Source organism: Thunnus albacares, chromosome 7 (assembly GCF_914725855.1).
Source record: "Thunnus albacares chromosome 7, fThuAlb1.1, whole genome shotgun sequence".
Lineage (NCBI taxonomy): Eukaryota > Metazoa > Chordata > Actinopteri > Scombriformes > Scombridae > Thunnus > Thunnus albacares.
This window is the reverse complement of record NC_058112.1, coordinates 6,795,453-6,808,714: the sequence shown is the minus strand read 5'-3', so window position 1 is coordinate 6,808,714 and position 13,262 is coordinate 6,795,453. Positions and strand designations below refer to the sequence as shown.

The 13,262-nt window shown below is 38.7% G+C and overlaps 1 protein-coding gene across 3 annotated transcripts in view; it reads left to right on the top strand.

The window, feature by feature from the left end:
* Positions 1-13,262, top strand: part of galnt18a (UDP-N-acetyl-alpha-D-galactosamine:polypeptide N-acetylgalactosaminyltransferase 18a) — a 183,502-nt gene that overhangs the window by 88,889 nt on the left and 81,351 nt on the right. For 2 of the 3 annotated variants that reach the window (XM_044355427.1, XM_044355428.1), the window contains exons 2-4: positions 2,445-2,652; positions 2,817-2,983; positions 10,278-10,464. In XM_044355427.1, coding sequence (XP_044211362.1) covers positions 2,445-2,652; positions 2,817-2,983; positions 10,278-10,464 — 562 coding nt within the window. Of the gene's footprint in view, positions 1-2,444; positions 2,653-2,816; positions 2,984-10,277; positions 10,465-13,262 lie in introns of those variants that run through there. The other variant, XR_006404010.1, reaches the window with a different exon arrangement.

Here is a 13,262-nt window from a genome sequence, read left to right as displayed (position 1 = left end):
AGGTACTTCACAGTCTCTCAGCAGACCTGTTTGGAGGGCACAGGAGAATAGAAAGAGATGTTTGATGTTTGACAGGCCTGAGCAAGAATCTTATAGTTGAACTGAAATTTAAATTCAGTTTTGTTAAGAAGTCAGCAGGCTTTTTGAAGTGTTCAAGTAAAACCTTTTTAACAGCACATATAATGCAGTTTAATACCGTTTTCATGGTCATACAGGTCAAAGAATGAACCAGTAGGGATAATAAGGCCTATAATCATTTATTATGGAATTTATTGATATTTATATCACATCTTTGTCAGAACTTGCCAGCTGTATATAATAATAACTCCTAGTAGTATTATTAATCAATTAATGTGATCTGGACCCAGATAAGTGATAGAAAACCGATGGATTAAGCACTTACAAAATAATTCATTAATGATAGTTTTTGCACAAATTGTCACTTGCTCATTATGACTTGCTTCCTAGCTACTGTGGCAGCACTAGTGACAGTGTTTGCTGCAGGTCTGATGGTGTTGACTGAAACTCCACAAGAAAGGATTAGACAGCTTCTTGTCCCACTAGTCTCATTTGTAGTTTATAGATGTAGAGCATCTCCCAACAGCCCACATCCACATACAAAACAGATTGTTACTGCGTACTGCAGGCAAGAAAAAATATTCAAGACCTTGAAAGACCTGGAATTTCATACTTTTTTCAGGCCTTTTTTTGAGGAAGCTGAATTCAATATTTTTGAGGATTTGCAGATAGTACTTCATTCAAGGGAAGGAAATATGCCTTTTTGCTTTCTTACTGTGAGTTAGACTTCATCTAGCAGCCGGTTAGCTTCATTTAGCATAAAGACTGGAAACAAGCGGAAACAAAGATAACAACATACTCCTATCAGCACCTCTAAAGCTCACTAATTAACATGTTACACTGTACATCACTTTGTTTAAGCCTTTTAAAAAACTGAAGTATGTACACAACAAGTTGTGGTTTTACAGAGGGTTATGTGCCTGTTGTGAGTATTTCTTGGCCGTCACTTCTTGACGTCTTGTCTTGTCGTCACTGTGAGACTGCAGAGACTCCATGAAGTTGTTTTCATATGTAAATTTGATATTTCTTTGTCATGAAAGCAGCAGACAGTCTAACAGGAATGTATATGAAGTACAAGTACAGGAAAACACTATCAACAAATATTGAAATAAAACTAAAAACTTTGCAGTATTATTCCTGTTTTATATAGTGACTTAAAACACATCTATTGAGATGTAGCCACTCTAAAAAAAGAACAACTCTTAAAAGTTAATGTGAAGCTTATATGAGGCTTCAGCAGTCTGAGTTAATCATATCAAGTGGATATCTGCCACATTTACAGTCTTTTTAACATCAAATTCCCTCTTTGTGTTTCCTCACACAGTGTTTCCCTGTTGAGCTGCAGTTGGTGGAAGTATAGTAACAAAAAGAGGGACTTTGGCACTAAAAAGACTGTAATGTTGAAAGATATCCACTAAGTAATCACAAGTTGATCTGGAGTCTCAAACTTAAATTTTTAGCTTCATTTTTATAGCTTGTGTACTTTTTGTTTATACACTTTCCACCTTTTTAATACCTGTGTACCTGGGTCAGGAATTTCAGCATGCCTCAATCTCATGAATGTTTCATTCTCTCGGATGATCCCCCATCTTCCAGCGACTCGGACAAACAACAGACCACCGCATTCAAATTCTGCTGCTGCTTTGCCCCAAATCTGCCACAGAGAGAGCAGGTGACAGGAAGGCTGTAGAGCATCATTTTACATCCGTGTTTTGCATCATGACAAGCTAGAATGAGTGCAGCTTCTCTGTCGGTTTGCATACTATAATTCAGATCAAATATGAATATTTCAAACAACTACACGTATGCTTTTTGTTGTTTTATTTCTTTTTTTTTTTTGTTTGTTCTTTTTTTCAAACAGGCCTGAAACATATTTTTTTAATTCTCATTGTTGCTGCACATGTAGCACAGGACAGTACAATGTGGATAAAGAAAATGTTACCTTGGGCATGTTACCAGATTTGTGTCCACCTCTGCAGAAATAGATCGTCATGGCTGCCAGAATGAGTTATTTGTGATGACAATGAAAATCCCCGTCATTTTGCATCACATTTGTGTTCCAGCCTTTTTTTTCCCGTTGCTGCTGAAATTATTCGTTCAGCCCTCAGCAAACAGGTTTTGTTTGATAACCACACAGTCAGCGCTCAGTCACAGTCATTTTTCCTGCAAAGCTCCGTGAATAGAGCTGAAGGAAGTTCATTTGTCATTAAATGTATTCACAGCGTGTAGCTGTCACCGCATCTGAACAACACAGTGATGTTGTAGTGATGAGGCTGGGAGAAAACTCTAGAAAATATTGGAATATTTTTTTTTTCCAAAAAGTTTGTACAAAATGCACCAACCTCTCCTCCTCTCTCTCTCCACAGATACCCCACAGAAGGACAGTGAAGACGCCGCATCCTCGTCAGACTCCGCCTCAGACCCCGCCTCCACGCTGTTCGACCACTGGGGTCACGATCTGGGCCCCGAGAGTCGAAGGGTCGCCCTCAGGAAGTTCCGTTACTATGGCTACAATGGCTACCTTAGCGACCGCATCTCTCTTACCCGGCCGATCCCAGATTTACGACCGGATGGGTCAGTCAATCGATCAATGTTGTCACTCTTAATTGATTAAGCATCAGGATGTGAGATGCCTGTATGGATTCAGCCGTTAATGGGATGTTGTTGTTTTAGTCAGTAGTTTTGGTGAATCTTTCTCTTAAGACAGTTGGAGTAATGATTATGTGTTTTCCCTCCAGATGCAGAAACATGTCGTATTCATCAGACCTTCCTCAGCTCAGCGTCATCTTCATCTTTGTCAATGAGGCACTGTCGGTGTTGCTGCGCTCTGTGCACACGGCCATCCAGAGGACTCCGTCACACCTGCTCAAAGAGATCATACTGGTGGATGACCACAGCAGCAGCTGTAAGCATTATTAACCTTCCTGGTAGCTTCATTATTTATAATATCTGTACGCCTTTCTTTGGCTGAAACAAAGCACAGACAGTTGGACAGACGCTGTTTCAAGTTTACTGAGCTACCGTGACATGAATTTAAAGCTTCTAGCCTCAAACACACTAGCTCACACTCATTTATACATACATACATCCACAGGGAGCAGTTCAAGGTGGGATTAAAAGGTGTATCCCGTTTTGATTTTCCTATTTGGCAGCAGTAATTTTTCTTGATAGCAACTTTTCCTTAGCCGTAGCCTTTCAGGGGGAATTTTACAGCTTTATCAATATGTATTTTCCCACTGATTGATTTTCTGCATTCTAAATTTGATATTTTGGTTCTGGGGCGCTAAGTAATTCAGTAGTTAATGGAAATTTTTCTTTTGAGAAAAACGTGGTATACTTAAAGGCATATACCGTATTGTACCAAATTTAAAGGACGAGTTCACAGTTTTTCATGTCTGTCTGAAAACAACAGTCAGGAGCCCAATGAACATTAAAATAGGTTTTTCTTGCTGTAATCATCCCGCCTGTTCATACTGGCTATTAAAAGATCCCCTTCAAATGTGCTTTCGATGTAAGTGATGGGGAACAAAATCCACAGTCCTCCTTCTGTGCAAAAATGTATCTGAAGCTATGATGAAGCTTCATTCGTCCAAATGAGTCAAATCAAGTAGATATCTTTCAATGTTACAGTCTTTTTAATGCCAAAGTCTCTCTTTTTGTTACTCTACTTCCACCACAGCTCAACAGGGAAACATTGTGGACGAAACACAAAGAGGGAATTTGATGCTAAAAAGACTGTAAATGTGTCAGATATCCACTTGATATGATTAACTCAGACTGCTGAAGCTTCATATAAGCTTCACATCAACTATTAAATGCATTTTTGCACTAAATGACTGTGTGGACACACTGTGGATTTTGGCCTCCATCACTTACATTGAAAGCACATTTGAAGGTGATCTTTTAATGTCCAGTATGAACAGGAGGAACGATTACAGCGAGGAAAAACCTCTTTCAACTGTTCATATGGACATCTGACTGTTGTTTTAAGACACATTTGAAAAATTGTGAAGCTATCATTTCACACACGTTCACAAACATTTTTCAACAACCAAACAAAAACCAAACAAAAAAGTTATGACTGAGTTAGAAGAAAGATAATCTGCTATTTCTGTTTGAAAAGTTCAGTGGTTTGGGGACTTTATATGCACAAACCACATAGGTGCATTACACCAAGTGCTAAATAAGTTATTCTCCTTCTAGTTCTATTTTAACTGTATGCCCTCTAGCTTTACAGGAGTAAACTGGCAGAAATGGCCAATAATGCCACAACAGATTGTGTTCAATCTGGTGAGAATCTCATGTTTGTGCTGATCGACTCTGCCAGGCTGTGTGTGGTGATCCAGATGTAGGTGCATTACAAATAGGTCTCCTATTCTTTCATGATATCTGAAGAGGCTCTGTATGGCAGGCACAAGCTTACAACCCCTATAATATTACACTGATATACTGAAACCAGAGTATCTGTAGTAGCGGAGTGGCTATAAGACAATGTATGTTATAAATTATATGATGAATTAAAATTAAGTTAATTCTGGATCAAGTAAGAGGTTTGAATAAAATATATAAGTAACTGTAGGAATATTATCAACATTATAAAGAATGTAAAGTATGTTAAACTCCCTGTAGAGTAGCTACACCTCAACAGATGTGTTTTAAGTCACTATATAAAACAGGAATAATACTTTTTTCCCGTTTTCCTGTAGCCTACTTTTACTTCATATACATTCCTGCTAGACTGTCTGCTGCTTTCATGACAAAGAAATATAAAAATTACATATAAAAACAACTTCTTGGAGTCTCTGCAGTCTCACAGTGATGACAAGACGTCAAGAAGTGACGGCCAAGAAATAGTCATAACAGGCACATAACCCTCTATAAAACCACAACTTGATGTGTACACACTTCGGGGTTTTTTTTAAGGCTTAAACAAAGTAATGTACAGTGTAACATGTTAAGGGTGATGCTGGTAGGAGTATGTTGTTATCTTTGTTTCCGCTTGTTTCCAGTCTTTATGCTAAACGAAGCTAACCGGCTGCTAGCCAAAGGCTCACAGCAAGAAAGCAAAAAGGCATATTTCCTTCCCTTAAATGAAGTACTATATTGATGGTGTAGGAGACACATTTCTTTGTTTTTATGATGATAAAACATGTAGTAGCAGTAACAGTAGCTTATAAGAATAAAGAAGAACCCAATCTCTGTCCATATGACTGGGTTAGGGTTCAACCTAAGGGACCAATAAAAAAATTGCTGTTGACTGTTGTGGTGGAGGCTGCCTTAATTGGAGCAAACGGATGTGCCAGTGAATGTACAAAGACAACATTTATGTCAGTAAGAGACAGTACCCAGGGAAGTTAATTAGAAGGTTAATCAGTAATATAATAGTTTGGTTGTCCATGTGGGGTGACTGAAGGCCACAAGGCTCGTTTTTATTTTGTGAAATATGGAGATGTTAAGACAACTGATAAATTTTAGAGAAGCCTGAAACACCATTGTTTCTAAGATGAATTATACTTGGATCATTACCAAAGTGTCAAGGTCAATAATGAACTTAGCAATAATGGTAGAATAGTTATAGCTTGGTTAAAAGCGAGGTGGAGCCTAGATATAAGCTCCACATTAGGAGGGGTTATGAGAGGTATATAATGTGATGTTTATGATTTTACATTAGGTTCTTTATCCCAGGATCAAGGCCTCGGTTTGCTTTGTATTGCTCTTTATGCAGAGTAAACCTATTCACATTGAACTCTACTAGCTTCAAGTGTATTTGTTGAGTCTTTCTCTTATAAGTTTAATGCTAAGTTGTGGGTGACCTTAAGATTTATTGGCCCATCTGAAGATTTCCCTCAACACTGTTCTTACAACAATGAAATAAAATAATTGCTAAACTGAGAGTTGTTTTAATTCACAGTACTTTGATCAAGAGCTTTCCCTCACATGATAGGGCAAAGATCCAGAGTGCAATAATTAAGTACTGATTCATGTAGGTGAGCTACAGCCTGGACTGTCTGTATTTTATGTCCCACTTATTTTATATTTTGCTTTGGACAGCGCACAAGATCTAGACATGTGCTGGCATTAGCTGCATCAGTGGTGTATGGAAACAAATTAAAACTTACTACAGCAGTCATGGTTGAGGCTAAGGTGCAACTTGTCTGTTGGAGGACCAGTATCAATAATTGCATCACGTTGTATGGAACATATTTCACTGCTGCAAAATCCATAATTACCATTATAAGAAGTCTGTCTCTGCTACCATCGCCAACAGATTTTATGGGTCTCTCGCTGCTCCTCTGTTGTTTAATAATACAGTATATCAGAGTTTAGTTACGCTACAGTAGCTGCACAGGGTTGAATGCTGATTAGTGAAGTAACCACAGGGATAAATAGATTCCACATTTACCTCAGATTATTCCCTCTCCATGCATTACAACTGTGCAACTTAACAATTCTGTGGGAAATATGATTTAATGCGTTTGGCATGCTGAAAATAACAATTGCATGGCAGCAATTCATAATTAAGGTAATTGATGGAGGATAACTCAATGAAAGTGCATGACCATTACTGTTGTTTATTGATCGTACATGGTGTAATTATGATCAATGAGGGTCAACAGGGGCTACATGAGGACAAAAGTGGAAATGCAGTCACACTCATTACATTTTGCCACCAGAATAGTAAATTATCTGAGACATCAGGGGTTGTATGATAAAGCCTCAAAGTGCTGATCAAAGATCATTGAGCCATGTAAACCTCCATTGGTATCACAATTACATTATTTTGAATCAAATGTCTTTATCATAACTTTGACCAGTTTAACAATTTATTCAAAACTAAGGCTGCAAGAAACAATTATTTTCATTATCATTTAATCTGCTGCTGATTTGTTTTTCTGATTAATTTTTTAGTTAAAATGTCAGAAAATAGTGAAAATACAAATCCCATATATTGCTTGTTTTGTCCAAACAATAATGCGAAACCCAAAGATATTCTATTTATGATAGGAAGAAGAGAAAAGCAGCAAAACCTCACTTTAGAGAAAATGAAACCAGTGAATGTTTGGCATTTCTACTTGAAAAACTGGCCTCAGGCATTCTTATCCTAAAGTTTACTTAATATTTTTCTGTGAGGTTTGTTTGTGCGAGTGTTCCAAATCACATTCACCAAACTCTCTCAACTGCAAACTTGTCATAAATCACTCTCCTTATCCTGATGAATGTCACATGTTCATGTGAGATTTGATCATTAGCATAATCAAAACTACTAAAATTGCCACATTAGGCAACATGTTCCGGTTCGTTTGTGGGCAAATATCATTCACAAAAATATTACCATAGATTAAAAATATTTTAAAACTGTCAAAAGACAGATAGACAAAAGAATTAGTCAGTTCTTTGAAAAATATTGACACTGTAAATTGTTAGTTACAGCTTCACAACATTCAAATAAGTGGCAACCCTCTGTCTTTTTAAATTAACTTTATGGTAGCTCTAAATTATGCACAAAGCCCTGAGACAACCGATCTGATGAACTGTCAACATGAGGTTGTACACAGGTATTTACATGTAAATGTCATTTGATTTCCTCAGGTAATGAGATTACATACATTTTCTAACCATCTCACATAGTCAAATTGAGCTCAGCAGTTCTCACATCACGTCCCTCAGATTAATATTTTCAATGGACTGATGGCAAACAGAGTTGTTCAGATAGTCGGGCTGCGTTTGGGTAAAAACATCCTTCACAGTGTGGTCCAGACATCTGAGAAATTAATTGGGCAACTGGAGGTATGTTTGATTTGATGACTTGATTTTTGATATTTGGAAGTAATCTCAAATGAATGTGTAACACAAAAAGTGCTCTTCAAATACTCCCAACTCCAGCTTTAAATGAGCCCATCTTTCTTCCAGGTCAGCAGCAAACTGTGGCTCATTAAAGGAAAACAGAGAGACCAGAGAATCCAGGCTGATGGTAATAATGAATAGCGAGGGGAAGGCAGCAGCCGGAGCCTGCGGGCAGGATTACAACATAGGGAAACCACAACGAGGAAACGAAGATGTTCACTGTTCCACTGTGGGAAGTCTGGGGGAATGTGTGTCTGAAGCAGTTTGTGTATGTCTATCTGTCTACCTGGATATATTCATAAGGCATATATAAAATCACTCATGAAGAATGACAGCAGCAACACTTAAAAATATCTTAAATCCAAAGAATGTGTGTGTACCGTATGTGTTGATGGATTACCCAACAGTACGGTTTTTATTTTAGAATATGAACCTTCAGGCCTCTCAGATCATCCGGGAGCAACAGCTTAAAACAAAAATAATGAGTCAGAGTGTAGTCATATATCTACATTTATTTACAGACTGAAAAATTTCTGAAAATCGGGGCTGAAAATTCTGTATGTTCCCACTAATCTTTTATTCCATCATACCTTTGTTTGTTATTGTAGTTTTTTTGCTTTTTTCCTTGCTCGTGGCAGCACTCAAGTTATGGCAGAGTTGGTCAGTCAGTAGGTTAGTTGGTCATTCCACCACTTTGGTCCAGACTTAAAAATCTTAACAACTGCTAGATGCAGGTGATTCTTTAATTTTTCCTTTACCACCATCATTAGCTTATAATGTTAATTTGTTCAAAACTTTAGTTTACTACCTGCAAAACTTCCTTCAGCCTTAGCTGTTCTATGTATTTAGTGCTAATTATTAATGTTAGCATGCTAACATACTAAACTGATAGCAACCACAGTAAAGACTAGGGTGTTAGCATTGTCAGTGTGTCACATTTAGTTCAAAAACTCACCTCTGTGCCACAGCACAGAGCCACTAGCATGGCTGTAAACTTTGGTTTTCATATTTTTCTCCCCCCTTTTTCACTCATTTTAATCTTTTCTTCCTCTCTAGGTCACTTTGTCAAATGTCACCTGTCTTTAATAATAATAATTATCAATATTGTCATTAAGTTTATGTTAAAGAACAACCTGGTTTTTATTTTTCTAGCTTTGTCGTGTACCATATGTCTTACCAATTATGATAACATGTTTACCAGCTTCATTGCTGTAATGTGGGGACACAGCTTTACAACAGAGTGCAGGGGGAAGCAGCTGAGTGATCAGACAGGAGGTCCACACTTAACCTTAAGTAGACCAAATGACCAAAAGTGTTCAGACACATGTGATTTTTGAACACCTCATTCCAAAACCATGGGAATTAATCTGCCGCCATAACAGCCTCCACTCCTCTACAAAGGCTTTCAAACAGAATATGGAACCTGGTTGCATTATTAATGAGGTCCAACACTGATACTGGGTGACACAGTCTGGCTCGCAGTTGGCTTTTGAGTTCATCACAAAGGTGTTGCATGATGTTGAAGTCAAGTCTCTGTGTATGCCAGTAAGTTCCTCCGCATCAAACTGGAAAAACCATGTCTTTATGGACCTGGCTTTGTGCATGAGGGCATTCTCATATTGATAAAAGAAAGGACCTTCTCCGAACTGTTGCCACAAAGGAAACACACTATTGTCCAAAATATAATGTTATATATGCAATCATAAAGATTTCCTTGAATTATAACTCATCAAACAACACAGTCCCAGACCAAGTACAAAAAAATATGGCAATGTGTGTCTGAAACTTGGCTACTAAAGTTAAAGGTTTGCCCTGACTGATCTTTGTAAACTTTCATGTGATCTTGCAGAAATATACTCATTGGCTCATCTGCGTCCTTGCTGCATTTGTAAATTTAGTATGTTTGTCCATTCCGTATGGGCTTATGTTTATTTAATTGTTATATATCCCCAGCTCTGCCAGAGGGGCCATAAAATTTAAATGTGTATTATTGCTACAACACATGGATAATAATTGAATTTAAGTGTCCATACTGAAATAAATTTGTTAGTAAAATGTGATCAGCCAATAAGAAGGATGGTCAAAACTCAGGTTGTAAAAAAAATATGTTGCTTCAAAAGCAACTTTAAAATGTATGTGTTTGATAGTGGGCCAAAAGTGTTAACACACACCATATACAAGCATTCATGACATGCACACACACTCACATACACTGATTTCTTTTCCTTCATCCAGTGGAGCTTTAGGAGTTTCTGTGGAGCTTTGTCGATAAGATCAATGCTGTAACAGGCTTCAGTGAGTTTCTTTAACATCTAAATGTGTGTGTTTGTGTGTGGGTGTCGCTCTCTCTCCAGTGGAGCTGAAAGATCACCTGCAGAGCTTTGTGGATGAGACCAATGCTCAGCACGGCCCAGGGTTCATCAAGGTGGTCCGCCACGACAAGCAGGAAGGGCTGATCAGGTCCAGAGTCAGCGGATGGAGGGCTGCCTCAGCTCCTGTCGTCGCTCTGTTTGACGCACATGTGGAGTTCAACACTGGATGGTGAGCAACAGGCTTTGGTTTATATTATGTAACTTTAGGAGTGTATGCAGTAAAAAGTTAAAGCTACACACAAGGCCTGAAAATTCAGATGGGGTAAAGAAAGGTGACAGTGGGGAAACCGACCCCACACAGACATGCCCATTTTTTACTCAGAAGTGTGCTTATAGTACCCCTCCACTCAAAAATATGTTTTGCTTTTTGTTTCTTCACTTGGATATTTGAGCTTCACTGTGCAGAATGATGTTTGTGCAGCGTTTGAAACTAGAAGTTTGTTTTCACATTCATCTGCTGAAAGGGGAAAGTCTCTTTGCTCACCTTAAATCTCAATTTGATGGGTGTACCTACAAGCAACAACTAGTTTCATAAGGCAATGATGGACCAGTATGCAACTTACACAGATGTGATGTGGAAACTTTAAACCTCTAGTGCACATAAACTGAGAATTTGTAAGGGAATCAGCAGAAATAATTGTTATCCAGCATGTGCGCTTGCATGTATGTGATTTGCCAAACCAGCACCTTGCCAGATGACATCATGTTGCATTGCAACAAAAATTGATCATGATTCAATTTTATTGGAGCCCAGATGGGCGTTGCACTAATAGCAACCAGCAGAAGTAGCTGCATCTGTTGTTTGTCGGTTTATGTACTGTTAATCATCGATCCATGACTGCTTTTCAGTGTATGAATGGTGATCTGTCATCTGTCGATCATGGATGTGGCACATTGTTTCCTGGTGTTTCTGACACTTTGTGGCTGTGTTCACCCTGCATGAGTTCAACCAACCTCATGGACTGAAGTGCAGCTGTGAGTTTCTTCTTCAGTGCCGCATTACTAACGTAGCAGCACTGGAGCCTGGAATTGTAATTCCACCGGCAATCCGGAAATATTTTGGAGAGAATGTCAACTCTATTAGGAACAAGACTGTTCGACTGAGGGAGGGAGGAAGGAGGGGTGGAGTGCGTCAGAGACTACGGAGACAGCAGCTGCGTCGTATTCCTCTGCCCTCCATCAAACTTCCCAACATGCAGTCATTAAGGAATGAAATAGATGAACTACAAGCAAGTGCAAAGTTTCTGTCAGATTTCAGACATTATTATATCATTTCCCTTGCTGAAACCTGACTTAAAGACCACGACTCTGACGCTGATCTTGAAATTGAGGGTTTTGGCCAACCCTGGCGCCTGGATTGTGATTCACACCTGACTGGCAAAACACAAGGCAAGGTGTGTGCCTGTATGTAAACACCCAATGGTGTTTTATCTGCCACATGAATTTCCACAACTATTTGTCACAGTTGTTTATAAGGCAAACATGGATAATGCAACAGCAACAAACTGTGCAGCGTCGATAGACTATATGTCCAGATGCACCTAATTTTATCATGGGAGATTTTAATCATTGTATTAGGACTAAGTCCCTGAATCATTTCCTCCAGTACGTCACCTGTCCACCAAGACAGGGTAAAGTATTGAACCAGTGTGATGGCACCATTAGTGGAGCTTATAAATCTTATGTGATGGCTCCTCTGGGTTTGTCAGATCACAGCAATGTTCATTTGGTCCCCACTTATCAATCAACCCTGAAGAGAGGGAACATCGAGCTCAGGGTTGTTCTGGTCTGGACTGAAGACTCTACACTGGAGCTGAAGGACTGCTTTGAATGTACTGAATGGGATCTATTGAAAGACTCCTGTTCTGACTTAGATGATCTCATAGACACAGTTTCTAGTTACATCTCTTTTTGCGAAAATATGTTGATTCCTTGTGAAACGTACTATTTTCCCCAATAATAAGCCCCGGATTAGCAAATTGCTTCAACATGCTCTTAATCAGAAGAAGCTGTCTTATTGTTAAGGTGATAACAATGAAAGAACGGAGGCATATAAACTTGTTAAAAGAGAGATAAAGCTATCTTAAATCAGGAATAAAAGAAAAGTGTAGGGTGAGCTAATTAAAGGACGCTCAAGGTTGTCTCGGAAAGGAATCAAGTCCATGGTTGGGATGCAGAACAAGGACAGAAGAGTATTGTATCCTAAGAAGCCTGATGCTGAATTGGCAGAATTCAACAAATTTTACTCTAGGTTTGATATCTATGATTTTAATGATGAGTTTTCTAATTTTAGACATGGGCCTGCAGGCTGTAAGATTAAAATTGATGAAGGGATTGCGTGTAAATCTTTTGGTGGTATATAAGAGAGGAAGAGCCCTGGTTCAGATGGCATAGGGGGAAAATTATTGAAGTGTTGTGCCTGGCAACTGTGGGGTATTTTGTCATATATTTTCCAGTCCTCCTTGGAATAACAGAACGTTCCTAGCATTATGAAAACAATCAAACAGTCAAATCTGAAATTTTACACACAGTGGATGACATGTTGGACCCCTCACAGTTTGCCTGCGGGTGAGGAGGGGAGTGGAGGACACTACAGCTACTCTATTAAATCTTGTACTGAGGCACCTGGAGGGAAATAAGAACCATGTACGTTTGCTATTTATTACGTTGACTTGTTCTTATCTAATTTTAATAAAGATTTTAGTACAGTATGTTGGTCACTGACTTCTTAACGAACAAATCTCAGGGGGTCCGGGTTAATAGAACCCTATCCAGTAAACTCTCATCTTCCACTGGGTCCCCTCAGGGCTGTGCTTTCAACACTTGTATTCATTTTATATACAAATGAGTGTCAGAGCAATCATGTATCAAGATTTGTCCTTAAGTTTGCTAATGACTCTGTGATTGTGAGTCTTCTGCTGGGTGTGGATCAAGATCATGGCCCAGTCCTTGATGAATTTGTTAAGT